Source organism: Mastacembelus armatus, chromosome 1 (genome assembly GCF_900324485.2).
Source record: "Mastacembelus armatus chromosome 1, fMasArm1.2, whole genome shotgun sequence".
NCBI classification, from domain to species: domain Eukaryota; kingdom Metazoa; phylum Chordata; class Actinopteri; order Synbranchiformes; family Mastacembelidae; genus Mastacembelus; species Mastacembelus armatus.
In genome coordinates this window covers 23,773,585-23,796,785 of record NC_046633.1, presented here as the reverse complement: position 1 = coordinate 23,796,785, position 23,201 = coordinate 23,773,585, and the positions used below count along the sequence as shown (strand labels likewise).

The 23,201-nt window shown below is 38.7% G+C and overlaps 2 protein-coding genes across 4 annotated transcripts; both read right to left on the bottom strand.

Annotated features, from left to right (window-relative positions):
• Nucleotides 1-3,467: 3,467 nt before the first annotated feature.
• LOC113127655 (uncharacterized) lies at nucleotides 3,468-7,820 on the bottom strand. Of its 2 annotated transcripts, none has more exons than XM_026302327.1 (4): nucleotides 7,468-7,820; nucleotides 6,803-7,135; nucleotides 5,808-5,980; nucleotides 3,468-5,134 (listed from the first exon to the last, which is right to left on the bottom strand). In XM_026302327.1, exons 1-4 carry the CDS (start codon nucleotides 7,517-7,519, stop codon nucleotides 4,997-4,999), a joined length of 696 nt encoding a protein of 231 aa, XP_026158112.1. In that variant the 5' UTR covers nucleotides 7,520-7,820; the 3' UTR covers nucleotides 3,468-4,996. The 2 variants fall into 2 exon arrangements, with proteins under 2 accessions (XP_026158112.1, XP_026158113.1); XM_026302328.1 differs by having other exon boundaries at nucleotides 6,803-7,132; nucleotides 7,468-7,590.
• A 5,701-nt stretch (nucleotides 7,821-13,521) lies between these two features.
• Nucleotides 13,522-21,087, bottom strand: LOC113128831 (butyrophilin subfamily 2 member A2-like). Of its 2 annotated transcripts, none has more exons than XM_026304424.1 (6): nucleotides 20,668-20,800; nucleotides 16,858-16,928; nucleotides 16,423-16,761; nucleotides 15,750-16,076; nucleotides 14,269-14,382; nucleotides 13,522-13,567 (listed from the first exon to the last, which is right to left on the bottom strand). In XM_026304424.1, coding segments are annotated over exons 2-6 (849 nt in total). In that variant the 5' UTR covers nucleotides 16,925-16,928; nucleotides 20,668-20,800; the 3' UTR covers nucleotides 13,522-13,565. The 2 variants fall into 2 exon arrangements, with proteins under 2 accessions (XP_026160209.1, XP_026160208.1); XM_026304423.2 differs by lacking the exon at nucleotides 20,668-20,800 and adding an exon at nucleotides 21,001-21,087 and having other exon boundaries at nucleotides 13,523-13,567.
• Between the last annotated feature and the right edge of the window lie 2,114 nt (nucleotides 21,088-23,201).

The following is a 23,201-nucleotide window of genomic DNA, read 5'->3' as shown; positions in this document are numbered from 1 at the left end:
GACAGCGTGACTGCAGGCAGCGCAGACCCAGATATGCCGTGTGATCCGCTGATCCTGGACGATGCGCTTCAGCAGGATGCGAGGAATCTCGAGACCGCACGAACATGATGAAAAGAAACGTGAGCGCACGAGGGGGAGGGTGGATCAGGGCACTGACGCGCCTTTGCGCACGTATCCCAATTGGAGACGAAGCTATCTATTCTCTGCGAAGGGAAAATCTTCAGATATTTGGCATCAGACTTATCCTGAATATACATATGCATACATACATATGTATGTCCAGCTGTGACATGTGACCTGACTGAGGAGAAGCTGCATGACATTCAGTGTACCTCATCCCATGTTTTAATGCAATGGGTACTTTATCATCACTCTTCATATCAGCTCATACACTGAAACTGCAGTGAGATGTTGACTGACAGGTGCAGTTTACTGTTCACTTTAAACGCGCACACCTGCAGTGACTGTAACCAATCCGGAAACACGTGGTTGAAGCTGGTCAAGGAGTGAGTTTGTTTGTTTGTTTTTCTCTTCGTAAACAACAACAAACCAACTCTTGGCATTTTTCTCTCTCAAACACCCCTCAAGCACAAAACTGGGCAACTACGCGAACCTGTTCAGATGTTCTCCCGGAAGCTCGGTTCTCCTTCTTGGTTCCTGTCAAACCACACGCTGAGGTTGTCGTAGGCTGCGGTAAAGTGACTGTGCAATGCTGCTCTCTGTTGGTCGCAAGTGGGAAAAAAAAAGGGAAAACAGAAATTGAAATGCACAGGTGGAGCACTGAGGACCACAGTTGTTTCCCAACTATCCCTGCCTTATCTATGCTGATTACCTGGGTCAGGTGTGTTCTGCCAATCAGAAGCTGGAAGCTACCAATTCATTCTTCCACCCTCATCTGAGATGGTATATTCCAGCTTGTGATTGGCTGAACACACCTGATCCAGGTAATCAGCAGTGGGTAGTGCAATGATGCAGAAAAACCAGTCCATGCATTTGTTACCTCAAGGCTAGATTACTGTAACTCATTACTATCTGGATGTCCCAGTGTCTCCATAAAAAGCCTCCAGTTAATCCAGAATGCCGCAGCCAGAGTCCTGACAGGAACTAGCAAGAGAGATCATATTTCTCCTATATTGGCTTCTCTTCATTGGCTCCCTGTAAAATATAGAATAGAATTTAAAATCCTTCTTCTCACATACAAATCCCTTCATAATCAAGCTCCTTCATACCTTAAAGACCTCATAGTACCATATTATCCCAATAGACCACTTCGCTCTTAGAGTGCAGGCCTACTTGTGGTTCCCAGAGTTCTCAAAAGCAGAATGGGAGGCAGAGCCTTTAGTTATCAAGCTCCTCTCCTGTGGAACCAGCTCCCAGTCTGGGTTCAGGAGGCAGACACTCTCTGTACTTTTAAGGCTCTCTCTCTGTTCTCTCCGTGTACCTTCTGCAGGTGTCCTGGTTTTCTTCCGTTAAAGGGAGTTTTTCCTCTCCACTGTCGCCAAGTGCTTGCTCATAAGGGATTTGTTGGGTTTTTTGTTTTTGTAAAGTGCCTTGAGATGATTTGTATTAGTATTTGTATTGTATGAATATAGTGATTTGGTGCTATACAAATAAAATTGAATTGAATAGAAGAGTGTAGGGATAGTTGGAAAACAAGCAGGACTGCGAACCTTAGGAAAATGGATTGGACACCCCTGATATAAGTGGAACACTCATGGTGGTCCTGTCAAATTTAGGTGCTTCTGTCATGATAGAGAGAAAAGGTGCTTATTAGCAGGAACTTCCTGGAGCATCTCGGTGGATTTTTTCCTGCTATGAGGACATTACAATGTCATGAAGAAATTATATAGTAAAGACATTTCAATACATCTTGTGTGGATCTGAGTCAGTATTAAGGGCAGATCGTCCAGAGCAGGGACTCACCAACCCTGGTCCTCGAGTTCTACAGCAGGGCAGTATATATCATGAGGACCAGGGCCAGAGACCCCTGCTCTAGAGATTAAAACTTAATTTTAGAATGTGTTTTATAACAGGGCAGGATAAATTATGCAAAAACACAAACAACAGAAAAGATGAGACTAGCAACAAGTAAATCTGTAGTTTGTTACTGTGGAGCAAGTGGAGCAAGTGTTATATGTTATATCATAGTCTTCTGCTTTTTTTATGAATAATTGTTAAAGTCATAAAACAGCAAAAGTCCAACCCAAAAAAACATAATCAGTCTAAGGTTCTGCAACTAAAACTGTGGACTGTGTAGATGCATTGTACACCCTGTTTAAAATAACCAGAACTATTTGAAAACAAAGATGTACCTGATGTGAATTATTTGCATTTGAGATTTCAACATAGTTCAGATTCACCTACAAAAACATGTTTCAAAATGCACGATCAGTAGTCTGACATTGTCAAATATAACTGCCCAGGCCAAAACAATAGTCTGACGTTTGAGTAGCTGAACCTATAAATAAAATAAAAATGTTATAAAGTGCAACAACAAAAATGTTCTCGAAGTAATAATTCACTAAAGCATCATAACCAGTAAATAACTGGAACTCTACATTGCCAACAATAACGGGACCTAATATTGAAGCTCACATGCTGGTTGGATTGTAACAGTCATAGGGGTATTGATATCTTATTGATATCTTATTGATATGCTGACTGAGACAGACAAACTGGTGAGTATACAAGCGTCCCCCAGCAGAGGGCAGTGTCTCTGCTGTTCTGCTGGAACTGATGAAGTGTCAAATGTAATGGACGACTTGCTGCAGTTTATATGATTCAAAAAAAGATTCAGTAAAGGATCAAATTAAGGATGAATAATATTATTCAACAATTAGATCAGTAATGAGTGAGCAGCCAAGTCAAGCACCCGTCAGTGGACTGAGTCAACAGATAAACAACAGATAGATAAAATTAACAATGTCATTCTGAGCCACTGCAGGTCAGATATATTTTAGATCATTTCTAGACCTCATGAATTCAACTAATTCTGACATTTTCTGTATGAAGAACCTTTAAAAAAACCTACAAAGGAAACAACATAAAACAAATTACAGGTAATTTGAAAGCTCCATCCACATCTACAGACTTGGGCATTTTAGGAAATGTAGCAATTAAAAATCAAATCAAAAATTCACTCTAATTTTATTAGGATTTTAATGTTTAATAATTTTTTGTAGCAGAACAGAATAATCTTTCAGAAAGCATCAGGGTGTGCTCATTCTTTCTTTTTTTCCTTTCTAACGTGTCTGTCAATACAAATGCAGTGTAGAAACTTCCCCTCCTGTGGTTATGTTGGTTTTGTTTGAAGGCAGCAGACTAACTGTGGTCAGAAAAACAAGTAAAGGTTGAACGAAGACTCTTTCAGGGACGGGGGTGTTTTTATATATATATATATGAGTAAAACTGCCTCCAGCAGGTAGTGGTGGAATAATAAAGAGCTGTTTACACCAGGACCCCAGTGATTATTTTGTTTTATTTTGTTTAACACATGCATGTAACAGTTTAATCTGTTCAGACAGACTGGGACACATAAGCTGGTGGGAGATTGGCTTAAATCCGGTGGGTTTGACACAATGATGAGAAAGTAAGTCAAAAGGAAGTAGAGGTCATTCAGCTGTTACTGTCTTCAAGCTCGGTTCTCCAAAAACCCACTTTCATCAAATCCCACTGTATTATTTGTGTGAGTTTCACTTTGAGAAACACTCATGAGAACTGCATCATGTTTACAGCACATGCTCCACATTTTCAAAAATTATCAGTTTATTCCCACAAATCAAAGTTTGACATTTTGCAATTCAAAAAGACCTTTAAATGTATGAAAGGTCAAATGTCAAATCAAATACTGAATTGTAAAATATTATTTTTCTTTGTTTTACGGATCTTGTTTTTGTCTGTGGTTTATTGTGCACACATTTCCTGCTCTTTACTGACAAACAAATTTCCTACAGAGATGATAAAAACCACAACCAGACGCAGTACAGGTGTTGATGTGTGGTTAAAGTGAGCTGAGTTAAAAATACAAATTTAAGTCAATTGTGTGTGTCTTCTGCATTGAATATTCTGCATGTGTATGTAATGTGAGCATGTGTTTGTATGTACTTTAGGCATGTTTAAATAGCACAGGTACAGAAACTGCAAAACTCTCTTTGCCATCACAGCATGTGACATAGTTGCTTGACCGCTTTACAAATATGATGTATGATGTTGACACACATTCACAGCACAAAGCATATACAACAGGAATGACAGGGAGCAGCTTATTTGGGTCAGAAAATATGAAAATACTACATAAAACATTTTAGTAATTGTCATTCTAATACTTTTTATTTATTATTAACTGGATTACAGTGACATCCTTATGACCATTAAGAGTTTTATCATTTACTGCTGTTTATATTTTATTTATATAAGATTTGTTTTCATATGCTATGTGAGAACTTACAGAGTACTTACACATGGATATTAGTCCAAGTGGTAGTTTACTAATTCACTTGATTCTCTGGAATGAAATTTACAAAGTTTATGCCTTTAGCTTAGAGCAGCGTACTGTACATAGCTTTCTAAAACCAACTCCGTATCTTTGTCTTCTCTTTTCTTTAGGTCTATATTCCCATGGTCATATTTGATATTTGACTTTTGTTTGCTTGCTGTGCTTTATTGTTTCTTCTCTTCACTCTAATTGTGCTGCCTCCCATCATGTCTTATTATATCTTATCTTATAATTCCCTGCAAGCTCAGTTCAAATGATGTTAGAATTTATTCTAATTTACCCAGTGTCCAAGTAAAACTGTCAAAACCAAACAAACAAACATTCAGTACTAATAATATTAGAAATGCTTTGAATTTAGTGACAGTTTCACAACAGTGAACCATTTTCAGGACCCACTGTTTAGCTGAACACATTTTATAGCTTTTATGTCTCATGTATACTGATTTAAATCATTTAAAGTAAAACCTGAAACAAGTACATCAGCCGTTAATAACAACCACATCAACAAGCCAATAACATTTGATCAGGCTCTGAAGCCATTAGATGATGCTGGTTGGCCTTGCGCATGACTTCATAGACATTTTCATTGGAGACCTGTGGGTTATTTCTTGCTCTTTGACTTTTAGCCCCATGTTTCACCTGTTGGTAGGGAAATATCAGAATAGGTATTGTCTCTGCCCTGTGAAGGTATGTACACTTATCAAAAAATGCCTCTAAAAGGATAGAGAATGCAAAAGTTTCTTATGTAAACACATTTAAATAAGACTTCACAGGTATATTGTGGTCATTATTGTGTAGATGTACAACAGGCGCATAATATTCCTATGACTGACATGAAGTTAGGATTTATGTGTAAGTGTACAGAGTATGTTTTGACGCCAATATGTGAACCACCATACACTGTTTCCTAATGATAAGCTAATTCCTGAGTGGTTGAGTGTGGTAAGCATTAAATCAGTAAAGAATCTGATTTATTTAAGGACAAAAAGAAAATAGATTTATTAGTGTTGGAAAAATATACAGGTACAGAAGTATAGTAAGTGTGAAGAAGCTGCATTAACATCTGCATTTCCACTGCAGGAAGAGCATGTTGTTGTTATAGATGTAATTAATGATGAGTTTGAAGAAAAGAATAAATTCTTGTGTTTATGTTTTTCATTTATGTAGTTTTGGAGGTTAACAACTGTGTTCATGTACCTTAACTAATATGTGCAGATACTGGAGGAAAGCACTGCTGAAGCTTACAGAGCTAGATGGTTCCCTTTTTTATAGTTCTGGTACCAAGGCAGCGTGAAGAGAGGCCTGAACTTACCATCGGGAAGATGATCATGACGAGGAACAGGGTTACCAGCATGCTGCAGACACAGGCTGCGATCGTGATTAACGTCAGTGGTGGACATTGCCCATCAGCAGGCGTATCAGTCACTTTTGAAGGCGTCGGAGAAGGCATCGGAGAAGGCACCGGAGAAGGCACCGGAGAAGGCACTTGAGTAGAAAAGACAAAATATTGTTTACACCAAATAAAATGTACAGCTTTCAATCAATTAACATCATAGAAGTTCTACCTAGTGACAGTATCTGTGGCACAGATTTATTAATTCCTGAATTTTAGATTTAATTGGATTGATTTAGGTTTATCAGTTTATGGAAATTGTAGAAACTGTGTTTCCAGATGTATTACCAAAAATCATCAGCCAAATTTGAATAGTCACAATAAACTAGAAAGTGTTTCCTTTCCAATGATACGAAGCTCATCAATATAACCCTTAAAATGTAAGTAAACAGCTAGTTTAATTTGAGTATGCAGGTAATTACGGTAAATATGTATAAAGAATAGTCCACCACTAATGGTTCATTAATCTGATCTGTTAGTAAAATACAACATTTGAAGCAGCTAGACCAATATATGGCATTTCTGCTAGTTCTATTGGCAGGTTCTCCCACCTCTGCAGATCATTTCTGGAGCTCTGATACAGCTCTGTTAACTGTTATTCGTCACCTTCCTGACAAAGGTTCTTCTTTGCTGGTCACTCACTTTGGTCACAGGGTGAACTCTAGGAATAGTTCTGCTGTTTTCCAAACTTTTTTATTTTTCAGAATGATTGAGGCCATTGTGCTCCTGGGAAGTTTCTTAAAGCTTCAGAAAGGGTTTGGGAAATTGATTTTTGTCCCGACATGCAGGGTGAACTGTGGGACGTTACAAGTCTGTAGCTGTAGTCATCAAAATCATTAAGTGAAGTGAAAATGAGAATCACATACATAGTACTGAAGTTTTTAGAAGAAAAATAAAAATAAAGAGAAACTCACCTCTTACAACAAGTATGTAGAGATTGCGTTTGTCTGTACTGTCAACACTTTGCTTGTAGTCACAGAAGTAGAGACCAGAGTCTTCCACAGTCAGATTGCTGATGGTGAAGGTGTGGTTCCTCGGAGATCCTTTTGTCTGAACCCTTTTTAAGTATCTCTTTCGTGGGGAAGTGTTTTCAGGTCCTGGACTGAAGTGATAGTAAAGCACCTCTTCCTGCTCCTTCAAAGTATGATACAGATACATGCCAATATACTTGCTGCTGGACGATCCTGCGCAGGAACACTCCAAGGTGACATTTTCACCAGCCTCTCGGAGTATTGTAATGTGTTCTGCTGTAAAAAACACACACTGAGTGTTTGGACTGTCTAATTGTAACCAACAAGAGACAATATTTTTAACACAGTGACAAATTACACATTTATTTCAGATAAATACATTGTCTATTTTGTGGTTATTACTTTATTGTTAATATTGATTGAATGGAATATGTCTCTGCAGTCTTGAGGTGTTTAAATCCAAGTTCAACCATGTAAAGCACTTTGTAATTACTCTTTCAGCTGTTACAGCCGTAAAAATGAAGTTTACTGTTATTACTGTAATGACCACAGTCACAGGCTGATTTAAATTCCAACAAGATCTTTTAAGAAAAAGTAAATGGACGTACCTGCGTTGGCACAAAGACAGAACACCAGTAGGGATAAACAGAGCAGCAGCATCTTGCAGCACTGACTTCACAGACTGTTGCTGTATCTCACCTACAATAGAAAAACAGACATCCACCACAAACTGTATTTCCTGTGCTCTTTGATCTGGGGTGCTGGTTTATTTCCTTATAGTTCTTGGTGATATGCCCTTCAACTTGTCCAACTGACTAGACTGCTATGACACTGAAAAGGAAACCAATCCTGAAACGGTCAAAGATTTAAAATGATAGGAATTAACAAGGGCATTTATGAAAGAAACCAAAATAATATAAATTTGGATAATTTTGTCTTCTTGTTTTTACCTTCAGGGATTAATAAAGTTTATCTTATCTTATCTCTCATCTCTATATCTGATTGTACTTTGAGGTGGGAACATGCTCTGGTGTGAGTTATTCTAAATACAATAAAAGTCAAAAAAACCAATTTGAATTAACTATTTGTAAATATATGCAATATGTCCAGTCCACATTTTCAGGTATTAACAACAAACTGAGCTTCATAAATCTACTGCACATCAGAATGTCTGTAATATAAAGTAGAGTTAAAGAAATTACAAATTAATTTTACTGAGTGTTGCTAACTTGACTGTTGATAATATAATATAAATACAATATATAACTAATGCCTTTATTTCAAATTTTTAAACATGCATTTAATAAGTATTGCTCCAATAATTAAGCAATTGTCTTATTTGGGGACATGTTTTGACAGTGGTAGATTTAAATATTGCAATTTTACTTTGGCATTCATCTGAATTTCATTAGTAGGCCTTTGTGGAGGGCATTTGGACATAGCTGTTTTAGTTTTGCCTAGCTGCTTTCATTTAAATTTGTTTGTATTATTACTTTTGTTATTATTATTGTGTATTTGTACCTGCCTCACTTTTACATTAACTGGAAAGCACTTTGGGTCAACTTCTGTTGTTTTTAAATGTGCTTCTTCTTCTCTTCCTTTGGGCTGCTCCCTTCAGGGGTCGCCACAGCGAATCATCTGCCTCCATTTAACTCTATCCTCTGTATCCTCCTCACCCACACCAACTATCCTCATGTCCTCCTTCACTACATCCAAGAGCCTCCTCTTTGGTCTTCCTCTAGGCCTCCTTCAAAAATTGACTTGACTTGACTAATGCACATGGGTAAATAAATTAATACCACCTTCAGCTGACTTAGAATAGAAACTGGCTGGGCAATCATGTATTTGACATTCAGTAAAACCAGTTCAAAAGGGGAACACAAGACTCAAGAGTTACTTTTCTACATATCAAATGTATCAACTCAACCCCAATATAGACCAGACCCCATGGACAAACAAATACGAACAGCATCTCCATGCATCAAAAGAAAATACTGGAGGAGGGAGGGACTGTATGTCTTTAAGCCTCACTCTTAGTGCTTATTGGAAACTTTAGGCCTACATGTATTTCCGTCCTGTGCAACGTGCATGCTAGTTTACTCTGATGTCTTACTGGAACACTTAGTGGGAAGGGGCCATCATTCATTTTACCTGTGACTTTTCTGCTTTGACAAGTCAAAATGTTTTCTATGATGAAGGTCTATTCCACCATTAACCCCAAAAGATCTGATCCAAATTCGTCAGATCATCTGTTGTACTATCCATCCTTTCATCCATCATGGAGCCAGTCCCAGCTGGGTACACCCTGGACAGATCACCAGCCTGTTACAGTACAAACACTTAGAGAGAGATAAACACTCACATTCACACCTATGACAAGTTACAGTCACTAACTTACCTAACCACCACCTCAGTTTCCTCCCACAGACTTCTCTGAATCAAGAGAAAACCAACGAAGGCACGGGGAGAACATGCAAACTCCACACCAAAAAGGCCCAGATTCAAACAGGATTCAAACCCAGAACCTTTTTGTTGTGAAGTGACTAATCAGCATACTGCTCCATTTGTTGTATCCCCTCATCATATTCTGCCTCACAACAGTAACACCACCCTCTGGTGGTGGTTCTAAAAAACTGCAAAAGGGTTTTTGAATCTGTCCAAAGTGCTGGCATAGAGACAGAGATGTAAATGTGAAAGTGCTGAACTGCCATTGAAGTTTTTTCATAATTTATGAGCTAAAATACAGAAGTAACTTTTGATGCCAGACTGTCCAATATGATGATCGCCATGTCTGAAGACTGTAAACTGTTCTTAGTGAAAATAGTAACTCAGAGAAGCATTAACTGACCTTGTCCTTGTTGCAGTTTGATGTAATAGGGTGACAGGTTAAGCAGGTTTCAATTAAGAAAAGAAAGATTATCAACAATAAATATTATCGTTTACCAGGGATAAAAAAGCTGGAATACCTCAGTATAATAAAATACATTATAATAACTGCCTGCTTGCTTTAAACATGTAAATCATTTATTTTTCATCTGATGGGTCATGCACACAATAAGTGTAGAAACATAAGGGTCATCTTCTTTTAGTTATGATCAGTTATGACGTTTGTCTTAAACTTCAACCCAGTAGCCACATAACTCTGAATATTCACGTCTAACCTGTTCAGTTCTTATTGTACACATGACGACATTCACAGAAAGTAAACAGCATTTCTCAGTGTCTCAGCCTTTCTGATGTTTATTTATAAAAGTGAGCTAAACTTCCTTCCTTTTCATCTCTGCAAGGAAGATGGGTTTCTTAACTCATTGTGCAGACTGCCTTTTAATACGAGCTCCAACAGTTAGAAACAACACCCCCCCCCCCCCCCCCCCCACTAATTATTTACAACAGAACTTTGGTTGCAGCAGCCCACTCAATGCTTCAGTTTCCTGAATGCCTACATGTTTTTAAACTACATTTCTCTGCATACTTGAACTCCATTTTATCCAAAGTATCACTCTGGGTGTAAATAAAGATTCAGTTATACATACACCTGTTCTGTGAAACATGCATTGCGACCCGTGTAGGGAGCAGCTGAAAGGAAAAGAAGATGTAATCTTTTGTAGCTTTTGCACAGTAATTAGTTTACAAGCCTACACGTGCTGTTTAGAAAAGCTTTTATGCTAACGTTGTAGTTGGATCATGACATTTTGCATTCTTAGTTCATGAAATGCACAAAAGACATTAGTAAATGGATCCTCTCCTATGGAACCAGCTCCCAGTCTGGGTTCAGGAGGCAGACACTCTCTGTACTTTTAAGGCTAGACTTAAAACCTTCCTCTTTGACAAAGCATATAGTTAGGGCTGGCTTCAGGCAACCCTGAACCATCCCTTAGTTAGTTATGCTGCTATAGGCCTAGACTGCCCGAGGACCATCAGTGCACTGATCTCCCCTACCCTAACCCTAACCCCCCCTTCTCTCCCACCTCATGTATATTCCACCATTGAATGTCACTAACCTTGTGCTCTCTCTCTCTCCCTCTCTCTCTGTTCTCTCTGTACCTTCTGCAGGTGTCCCTGGTCCTGGAGCTGTATATCGCTGATGTGCAGTTACTGGTCCCACCAACCTGCAGTGTCTATTTGTTGTTTATTGTTTCTGTTCTTTTCTCTCTGCTCTATCCACTCACCCCAACCGGTCGAGGCAGATGGCCGCCCAAACTGAGCCCGGTTCTGCTGGAGGTTTTTTTCTTCCGTTAAAGGGAGTTTTTTCCTCTCCACTGTCACCAAGTGCTTGCTCATAAGGGAATTGTTGGGTTTTTAGTGTTAGTTTTTGTAAAGTGCCTTGAGATGATTTGTATTGTGATTTGGTGCTATACAAATAAATAAAAAAATTGAAAGGAATAAATTGGGAAAATGAAGAAATACAGTGTCATGAAGCTATTTCAGGAATATGTGCTCCTGTTTAAGAGGTAAAACTTTCATGCAATCACAGATGTTTCATGATTTCAAAAACCTCTGGGACCTATTGATTGATTTGTCTCTATATTTGTTTATTAGCATTGCTGCTAGAGGTTGCCACTGCAATGATACATTCAAGTCAGTGTAAAACTAATTAAATACTTCGCTTCTTACACTACAACACAATCATGATCATAAGACTTTAACAATTCCCATTGGCAAAGGTTTGTAAAGTTAGTCGAACATATACCAGCTGCAACATTAAGTGATGTACACAATAATGCATCAACAATTATGATCCAAAAATGGAACAAAAGGTGCCATTTTGCAAAGTGAGTACTTTTTGTTGATGTTTATCTGTTGTTGTCAAACCATTGTACCAAAGTTGCTGACCTATTTTAAAGGAGTAGTTCATCAACCACTGTTTACTGTGCCACAAAGCAAACAACATCAGCCTGAGATGATAGTGTTACACAGCTTTCCTTAAAATAATAAATGAAAAACCTGGAATAAAATAAAAACAATGTTGAAGTTGTTTCTGGTTTTATAGCTTCAAGAGTGTGCAAAGATAATTAATCATCACTTTCACTTATTCAATTCATAATTAATTTAATAACATAAAAAGATCAGAAATCGCAAGTGCTAATTAGAAAAAAAACCAAATACAAAAACAGGACCAAAGGTCAAACATAAACATTTTTCAAAAACTATATACTGAAAACAGTGCTCATAGTACAAACGAGTTCTTAAATTATCAGAATAAGATCAATAGTTTACAATATTTACACTGATGTTTTTCCCTTCTAAAAGCACTTCCCATAACTTTGTGTTAATTCAATTCAATTCAATTCAATTCAATTTTATTTGTATAGCGCCAAATCACAATACAAATCATTTCAAGGCACTTTACAAAAACTAAAACTAAAAACCCAACAATTCCCTTATGAGCAAGCACTTGGCGACAGTGGAGAGGAAAAACTCCCTTTAACGGAAGAAAAAAACCTCCAGCAGAACCGGGCTCAGTTTGGGCGGCCATCTGCCTCGACCGGTTGGGGTGAGTGGATAGAGCAGAGAGAAAAGAACAGCAACAATAAACAACAAATAGACACTGCAAGTTGGTGGGACCAGTAACTGCACATCAGCGATAAACAGCTCCAGGACCAGGGACACCTGCAGAAGGTACAGAGAGAACAGAGAGAGAGGGAGAGAGCACAAACTAGGGGAGAGAGAGAGCACAAGGTTAGTAACATTCAATGGTGGAATATACATGAGGTGGGAGAGAAGGGGGGGGGGGGGGGGGGGGGGGGTTGGGGGGGGGAGCTCAGTGCACCGATGGTCCTCGGGCAGTCTAGGCCTATAGCAGCATAACTAACTAAGGGATGGTTCAGGGTTGCCTGAAGCCAGCCCTAACTATAAGCTTTGTCAAAGAGGAAGGTTTTAAGTCTAGCCTTAAAAGTACAGAGAGTGTCTGCCTCCCGAACCCAGGCTGAGAGCTGGTTCCACAGGAGAGGAGCTTGATAGCTAAAGGCTCTGCCTCCCATTCTGCTTTTGAGAACTCTGGGAACCACAATGCACCTCATGTTACAGTATGAAGATTAATTGTGTATTTTCTGAGCATTTTGTTGAGGCCTGTCCCATTATCAAGCACATCTCACCTCAAAGTCAAGATTTTCAAAGTCTAAAAAAAAAAAGAAAAGAGTGGTGATTAAGAGATAATATGGCAATGAATCTACAAACTGCAGCTAAATGTTACATAAAGACAATCCCATCAATCACAGATGTGATTTCACCTTTTATACAATCACACACAACTTTTCAATATTTACAGGTGGCTGGAGGAGATCATGTGACACATCAACCACAAATATTTAGCTGTAAAACATTTGCAGTGGTCAGAAACAGGGAGATGAAATTTGCAGAGTTTAAATGTTCTCAGGCAGGACGAGATACCACTGGCTTTGGATTATAAACAATGAATTAATCCTACCGTTTCCCAACATATACAGTAGCTTACTCCACCGTGTTGCTGAACCTGTGAAATGCTGCTCTCAATAATAACTGGAAATAATACATTTTAATTACCTCAGACTTGGCTGCTACGGGAGTTTTTATTCATCCCCTGAAGATCACCTGAAAAAGGGGTCAGCACCAAACACTGAATGAAATATGGAGTGCATGTGGAAACAGTAACAAGTGAGTCTACATGCTGTGATTTAGATGTACCTTTGTCAGCATCTGGTTCCTATCTACAAACCTATTGATGGTCTCCTGCAACAAATGAAAGATTTTACCCAGAGTTAGAGAACCATCATCATATTAAGCAAGTTCATGCAAGTGAGTGTCCCAAACATTAGTCAGTTGTGACTACCAGTGGGTGGGCCCTGTATCTACAGACAGCTGTGTGAGTTATGGGTTGAGTACCGAAACGGATGTGCACAGTAGTGTACACAAACTGCAAACAGACCTTTGCTTTTAGGGGTTTGCAACACAGGTCAACACAGAAGTGGCAACAAAACAAACATTGTTCACTTATTTTATGCTTTTATATGGACAAAACGTTATTGACTTTATAATTTTCTTTGCTTTCTAATTATTCATTCTGTCTGTCCTGGAATATCTGAGTCCTCAGACAAACTGCAGTTAAACAATGTTGTTGCTTTTGTCCTGCAAATCCAAAAGAAAAACATGAACTAGTGGATGATATTAAAATGGTGCAATCATCCAAACAAACAAATAGACATCATCACGCATTTATTAATCTCCTTTCTTCATATGAAATGAATGTGTCTCTGATGTGTCTAAGAGCAGTGTGGGTTCAAAACCTGCCTCTCTGTGCTCTGTTCTTGATATAAACTACATTACACCAGCAAAAGCTCCAAATGTTTGATTGTACAGTTTCATAATTATGTGGTTACTGAAAAAGATACTTATTCTGACCAAAAACATAATTGGAGGCTGTGGGTACTTACATCGAGATCGCCTTTTAGAAATCAGCAGTGCCAGCAGCAATCCTATGATCACCGATCCAATGACCACCGTACGGGCAACAAAGTGGAATGGCAGTTCTGTTCTGCTGTTCTCTTCTAAAAAACCAAACAGAAAAATAAATATTTAATATTCTAGTGCAAAAGAAAGATATAAGTGCTTGTTAAAATCAGATTTGCATGTATTAAAGGTTCCCTGTGTAATGTCTGTGAAGTTATCTACAGGTTGAGTCATGGTGACTGGACTTCTAGTTGTTAGGTTGAAACATTTCACTACTCATCACAGTGGCTTCATCAGTCTAAGAGAAAGCTGGTATGGAAACTCCAATTTGTCTTCCAGGTTGGTTTGACTCCACCTCTAGACCCATAGGCTCATTGGGTGAGCTATGGAAATCAGGTGAGAGTCATTAGACCCACACTCTTGAGTTGGTTTCTCTTCACACCTGGTCTGAATAGGCTTGTTAGGTGAACAATAGAAGTGATGCCTGATGTGGATGTTACTTAGGGTAGCCACAAGTTTTGAGGGCCGTCTTCAAGAGTGTGTCCTCCTTTCTCTTGGCCTCCATAGAGGTAGGGATGTTGTTTGTTCTGTGGCGTAAAGTCCTGATGACTCCTACTTTGTGTTGCTGTGGGTGATGGTAGTCAAAAAGAAGGTATTGGTCTGTGTTTGAGAGCTTCCTGTAGACTTCTATCTCTAGGTTACCATCAGACCCGATGACAACCTCACAGTCCAAAAAGGCTAGCCTGTTTTCTTTGGTGTCCTTTCTTGGTAATTTGATGTTTTCGTCTACTGAGTTGATGTGATCTGTGAAGGCTTGAACTTTGTGGGTCGTGATTTTCACCCAGGTGTCATCCACATATCTGAACCAATGGGTCGGTGCCATCCCTGTGAAGGAGCTGAGAGCTTTCTTTTCCACTTCTACCATGTATAGATTGGCCACAATGGGTGACACAGGGGAGCCAATGGCACATCCATGTTTCTGTAATTCACCTCTGTATGAGAAGTATGTGGTGTTCAGACACAGGTCCCATAGCAGGCAGATTTGGTCTGGGTTGAGGCTGCTGTCTTCTTTTAGTTTTTTCCTAACAGATGTTAAAGTATCTGCTGGGGATGCTGGTGAAGCGGGATGTCACATCAAAGGATACCATAGTTTCATCTCTATCCAGTGTTAAATGTCTGACTCTGGAGGCAAATTCCTCTGAATTCCTGATGTGGTGGTCTGTGTGACCTACCAGTGGCCCTACCTGTGTAATACTTCAGCAACATGCATTTAATGGTTCAACAGTCAGGTCTGTCTGTTTTACCTTCTAGGCCAACAAAGCTCCTTTCAGCCCTTTATGACCCCCCACAGTGCAAACAAGAAACATGCACTAGTTGGCTCTGATATGTAACTGTGGCTGAAACTACTAAAGGGCATTTCATGCTGTGCAGCAGGACTGAGTGATTGTTGCTTAAGGTCATATACCTTCAATTGTATTATTTTTGTTTATCACATCTGATATGTCAAATGTGGTCTCAGCCTCTTTGCCTCCACTGGCGTTGAACACCTGGCAGATGTACTTGGAGAAGACGGATCCTTGCAGCAAAGTCAGCTCGCTAGATAGTTGAAACAGACCACTTGTTGTCTGCTTGGCCTCCATTTTAGCGCTTTTTGTCCAATCTGTGTTGTACTCATCAAACCAGCGAATTTCACCTTTTGGGTAACCACCATCAGATTTACAGATCAGGGAACCACCTGTGTTTAAAGTGATTTTCTCAGGAATGGAGCTTATAGTTGGCACTTTGTATTTGGCTGAAACAGGAAAATGGAAAGCAAATATCATCAGGCTGAACAAATTATTTGTTGAGGATGGTATTTGACAAGCACTATGAAGTACAACATGTGTTAAGTAAGATAAATGATCAAGACACAGGCTAATGTAATTATTTCTGGATGTGATTATTTGTCATACAGAAACTGGAAGTAAGTAAAGACAGTGAACTGACACTGGAAAATCCCCTGACCTCTAAACAATTTTCATTCCATGAAAATTAGCAGAATTTCAAATGAGTTTACAGGGTTGGTTCTTAAAATATCTTTTTTCTCTCTGTACCAAATCAAAATGTTTCACTGATCAGCCATGGCTGGAGGATCTCACCTGTGACCTTAAGGTTGGTGTCACTCATGTCATCACCAGTGTTTCTGATCACCATGCATGTATAAGCTCCACTGTCCACCACCTTAATGTTGGTGATGAGCAGAGATACATTCATGTTCCTGTTGTTCCAGGATGGTTCAGCAAACTGAAAGCCTGGCTGTGATGTAATTTCTTCTTTGTTAAACATCAGGACGGGTTCATCAACTCCCTCTTTCTTCCAAACAACCACCCGGATCTGAAAGTCTGATAGTTCTTCTGCGTGTTTGACATTACAGTCCAACAGAGACTGCTGGCCATACTGTCCCACGCTTTCAGTCGTACATTGTACTTTTACAAATGCTGCAGGAAAAAGAAGAATGGTTTAAATGGATGAGAGAGAACATCTGTGACATCAGCATTTCACACTAGATTCGATCAGATTATAGTAGATTTTACCTGCTTTTGTGTGGATTAAGATGACAAATATAATGGAGTACAGAGTCAAGATGGACGCCATGTTCATTTACCTGAAATAATAATAATAATACACTACTTTATATGGTGATCAGCTAAAATGTTTTAACTCCCAGGGATCTGCTTTTGAGAGGCACCTGACATAAAACAAAGACCAACTCCACTAACAATGAGCACAGTAAAGCGGCAAAACATTAACCTTCAGGTGAACAGTAGAAGAACTATTATAGACAGTAGTTTTATTACTGTTGTTATTCCTTATCATTTACTAAACTCTGCACATCAGCTTGGATAAAAACAGCACCATGGGTGGCACAAAAATCAAGTATCAAGATCTATTTATGATGACAGGGTTTTTACAGTTATGACTAAAATAAACAGAAATAATGTTTTATGGATGCTTTCTTTAATTGTTGCCCTTAAACTATTTAAGTGCTCTTTTTTATCTACTCATGCTTATTTATCCCTTCAAAATGTCATTTTTCAAATAACATGACTTATTTTAATTTCAAACATCTTTGTGATAGTACAACCATTGTCACATATTGGACATTGTTTTTAACTTAGGTCTCTTAATAATCCATCTGTAAAAACTACACAGTTTTATTTAAACCACCACTTACAAGTTTATTTAAGTGTTGCATTAGTGTTCTTTTAAAATAGGGTAGTATTCTTTCAATTTATTTTGTATGTACTTATCAAAGATACAGTGGGTACGGAAAGTATTCAGACCCCTTTAAATTTTTCACTCTTTGTGTCATTGCAGCCATTTGCCAAAATCAAAAAAGTTAATGTACACTCAGTACCCCATCTTGACAGAAAAAAACTGAAATGTAGAAATTTTTGCAAATTTATTAAAAAAGAAAAACTGAAATATCACATGGTCATAAGTATTGAGACCCTGTGCTCAGTATTGAGTAGAAGCACCCTTTTGAGCTAGTACAGCCATGAGTCTTCTTGGGAATGATGCAACAAGTTTTTCACACCTGGATTTGGGGATCCTCTGCCATTCTTCCTTGCAGATCCTCTCCAGTTCTGTCAGGTTGGATGGTGAACGTTGGTGGACAGCCATTTTCAGGTCTCTCCAGAGATGCTCAATTGGGTTTAGGTCAGGGCTCTGGCTGGGCCAGTCAAGAACGGTCACAGAGTTGTTCCGAAGCCACTCCTTTGTTATTTTAGCTGTGTGCTTAGGGTCATTGTCCTGTTGAAAGGTGAACCTTCGGCCCAGTCTGAGGTCCTGAGCACTCTGGAAGAGGTTTTCTTCCAGGATATCTCTGTACTTGACCGCATTCATCTTTCCTTCAATTGCAACCAGTCGTCCTGTCCCTGCAGCTGAAAAACACCCCCACAACATGATGCTCCCACCACCATGTTTCACTGTAGGGATTGTATTGGGCAGGTGATGAGCAGTGCCTGGTTTTCTCCACACATACCGCTTAGAATTAACGCCAAAAAGTTCAATCTGGGTCTCATCAGACCAGATAATCTTATTTCTCATAGTCTGGGAGTCCTTCATGTGTTTTTTGGCAAACTCTATGCGGGCTTTCATGGGTCTTGCACTGAGGAGAGGCTTCCGTCGGGCCACTCTGCCATAAAGCCCCGACTGGTGGAGGGCTGCAGTGATAGTTGACTTTGTGGAACTTTCTCCCATCTCCCTACTGCATCTCTGGAGCTCAGCCACAGTGATCTTTGGGTTCTTCTTTACCTCTCTCACCAAGGCTTTTCTCCCACGATTGCTCAGTTTGGCTGGACGGCCAGGTCTAGGAAGACTTCTGGTCGTCCCAAACTTTTTCCATTTGAGGATTATGGAGGCCACTGTGCTCTTAGGAACCTTGAGTGCTGCAGAAATTCTTTTGTAACCTTGGCCAGATCTGTGCCTTGCCACAATTCTGTCTCTGAGCTCCTTGGGCAGTTCCTTCGACCTCATGGTTCTCATTTGCTCTGACATGCACTGTGAGCTGTAAGGTCTTATATAGACAGGTGTGTGCCTTTCCTAATCAAGTCCAATCAGTTTAATTAAACACAGCTGGACTCCAATGAAGGAGCAGAACCATCTCAAGGAGGATCAGAAGAAATGGACAGCATGTGAGTTAAATATGAGTGTCACTGCAAAGGGTCTGAATACTTATGACCATGTGATATTTCAGTTTTTCTTTTTTAATAAATTTGCAAAAATTTCTACATTTCTGTTTTTTTCTGTCAAGATGGGGTGCTGAGTGTACATTAATGAGAAATAAAATGAACTTTTTTGATTTTGGCAAATGGCTGCAATGACACAAAGAGTGAAAAATTTAAAGGGGTCTGAATACTTTCCGTACCCACTGTAAGTCAATTGGCAAAGGTGTAACTATTACATATAAGTTCACTTATAGTTTACTACACAGTATACTAGTATAGTGGGGGGTTGGACTGGTCAGATTTCCCAACATGCTCCAAGGTTAGAAACTGTGTTTGACCACTAATTCTTGTTTGTGTTCACATTGTTTGGTTATGTTCCTTCTGTTGTGTGTGTTTGAAGGAGTGTACATGTTCTTATTTAATGCAGTGTTGTAGTTATTTTTTACCTGCACCCTAAGTGTTACTGATGTCAGGACACATCACCAGCCCTTTTGTTGTTCAGCAGAACCACCACTCTGATTGGACTGAGTTTTTTATGAACTTAAAGGAAGCGGTTGAAAAGGCGAAACTGTCATAGTTTCCTATTTGAGGTAAGTTAGTTTGCTAGTTTTACATCTAAAGAAGGGAGATAAACATTAGGCAAAGTATATTTCAAAGTTTACTTTCCTAAAAATTGGACTAAAAGCAAATAACTAGTATTAATAAGTTCAATTCACAGTAGAGTTGCAGTTCAAAATGAAAAAATTATTACTATTTGTGTACTCAAAGTTTACTGGTCTTACATCTAAAGTGTACTTAAAAGTATACTTTTATAAACTAAAAGGTGGGCCAGTTTAGTCCCAAAAATAGTACACTTACTAGTACATTGATATTAGTATACTTAATACATAAAGTGTAATGTACTTAAAGTTTACTTTATAAAATAAACTTATAGTATACTTTTTAGAGTGACACTCAGGGATTTGAAGTAACAAATTCTTTCTTAGCTGATTCTGACCTATGCTCAGTCTTGTGCTTCTAGACCTGAGCTCGACCTTTGACATCAATGTTGACAATAGCATAGCCCTTGGGTGGTTTTGATCCTATTTACCAGATAGATGGTTTTATGTCTTTATTAATAATTTTACATCCTCAATCTCTGAGGTGTCTCCTCAGGGTTTATTTTTAGGTCCAATACTGTTTTCTGCCAATGATAAATATAAGATATATATTTCTGTCAAGCCCCATGATCCTGCTGCATTAAATAGAATTATTATAAAGCACAGTGAAGAACGGATGTCAACACATGATGTTTGAAGCAATAGATACATGTTATACAGCCACATAACAGGATGAGAGTCCACTAAAAGCTCAACAAAACCAATTTCAGGAAAAGAAAACACAATCCAAACAACATACAGTTAAATGGGCACATATCGAAAACAAGATCAAGGTGCAAGACCAAAAATATGTTGTGAACAATTTCCTAAAATTTCATATTTTAAATTAAATAATTAATTATTAGTTTCATTAAATGTCATGCCATTGCAATATGCTATGTACCGTTTGAAAGTTAACACTAAGCAGATTTCAACTGTACAAATCCTGTTTCTCTACCACTAAAACTCACTGATAGACCAAAGAATTGCAGAAATAAATGTCAAACTATGAAGTGATGATTATGAATTTTCTTACCTTTGCTGTTTTCTGATCATAAGTTGTTTTTTATATAAACAAAGCTTTTTCTGTAATACCCTGCCAAAATAAATAAGGTAGGCTGAGTCCATTACCTTATTTAAATCCCTCTTATAAACTTATTTCTAAAGAGCAGCTTTACTTCCTTCCGTACTTAGCGACAACTTAATTTCTTTAACTTAACTCTATTTTAAGGCAACTCGACTCATTAACGTTTTGTTTCTTTGGAAAACACTTTGTCCTTTGTAAAAAAAAAAGCGCTATATAAATAAAGCCATTAATTATTAAAACATGTTTAAAATATGCACAACAATAATGTTATTTCCTACTCACCGCTTTGCAGGGACATCGATGTATTTCTGGATGGGTGAATGAATAGTGGTCTGACTTCCATAGCGCTCAGTATTATGGAAGCAGGTGCCACTGCAGATGCCGGAAGTGCCAGTAAAGATGCCACTACATTTCAAGAGGTGCCACGGCAGCTGCCACAGGATTTTAAGAGGTGCCGCGACACTTTGGCACTAGTTAACGGCACCACGAGTGGCATCTCAGAGTATATTTGTGCCGTGTATTTTGCGCAATGTTAGCGGCACCAGAAGTGGCCGCCGGAGATGCCACTGGCATTTTTATTGACACCCCATGTTGCATAAGCAGCCACACTGTTATTGTCGTCCTTTTTTAAACTAAATAAAAAATGCAAAGGCACATTTCACTATATAACCTAAATATAACTTTGTTTACGTAGCCATTCCCACGCCTCCCCGATGGTTTTCCTATTGTTGTTAAGGTGACACTCATGTCTGTTAAAGATGGCATAAGCTGCAACGTTTTCTGTGATTTTGTTTTATTGTCAGTATTTGAAGCGACATGATATTGAAAGTGCTAATACAGGAATAGACTGGTGTATGACTTCTTAACCAGTAGGTGGCGCTGTAGTAAAAATGTATAGCAATGCGAGGTTAGAGTTTGATGCTTAAAATAAGACAAGGATCAAACATTTTTATATACGCTAGAACAGCGAGGACAGTGGAGACTAGGCTTTCTTGTCTTCTCAGCAGTCAACAATCAATTAAATGAATAAATAAATAAGTTATGTTTTCCATATGAAAGTATAATTGTCATTTATTATGATCTTTGAATTTTTAGTCTACACTTAGTTTCTGTATTTTCTGTTGTGTGCTGTGAGGTTATGAATGTTTGTCTTTATGTGACTTCAGTTAACATTGGACTAATTGGTGTATTAGCCTGTAGCCTATGATTATTATTCCCTGGTGTGTTAATGTGGGTATTGCAATCATCAGTCCAAAAAACATCTTGTGACCAGCATATATCAAAGATTATGTCATTTTGTACAGTGAAGACAATACACCGGCAGCTCAGTGGCCACATACATGTCAACTGGACTGGCACCTTGATTACAACGGCAGCTATTTTAGTGTTATATACAGACAAATGGAGTGGCATCAGAGCTGACATACAGACAGACGTATGGGCATTTCAAGAGCACTGGGTGCTGCTAACTATTGGCATAATGCCAAAATACAGTGTCACCTCCTACAATGCAGTGGTAGATGCAGTGGCACAAAATTGAGCCTGCTGTCTCTCTTTAAAAAAGTCCAAACTATAAAGCTGCACTCAAACATTTTGACATGGAAATGCAGATTAAATCCATGTCAGAGTCCGACCGCACAGGACCTCAACGACACCTAGGTGAAGGTGGGTTTCAGTTCGAGTCCCGGGGAACTTCCTGGCACCAGGCCAGTGCTGTGTCCGGTGCCCGCGGCTGAGTTACCGCAACAGCACCTCACCTGGCCCGCACGTGACCTCTCGTGGAAATATCATAGGATGCATGTCTCTTTGTAATTTCTATATGTTGTTACTGGTTGAAAGTCTATTTTAGTGTGTTCCTTTGAATTATTCTGAGTTATTACTTTGCATAATCACGTATCACGTGCTTCCCCCACAGCTTCGTGACGTTTTTACCTTTTCATACAAAAGCAAGACGTCGCCATTGTTAACTGTGTCAAATCAATCAGTGAATTATTTTTAACAAGTTGCTTTATCTTTCATTGATTCCCCAGCAGTACAAGTTGCATGGACATTAACAGATTATCAATCATGAAACAATGAACTGAAAACCAGGGGAGGTGAGGTGGCAGTATACAAAGTTCAGGTAATCAAACACAGGTGAAAGCCTTCAGGTGACCAAAAGCAGCATGAAAAATGTATGTGCAGGCCTGGATTATTTGACATAAAATGAAAATAATCAGTGGTCAGAAAAGAATAAATTGGGCAAATGAGTAAATACAGTGTCATTAAATGATTTAAAGAGTTTAAAAAAAAAACCAAAAAAAAAAAAAAAACAGCATACTGACAAGAAATTGTATGTGAACTCGGACTGAACAGGTTTTCTTCATTACAATAAAATGTGATCTGATCTTTGTCTAAGTCACATCAAAAAGACAAACACAATGTGCCTAAGCTGATAACACAAACAATTCTAATTTCTCATGTCATTATTGAGCACACCCATT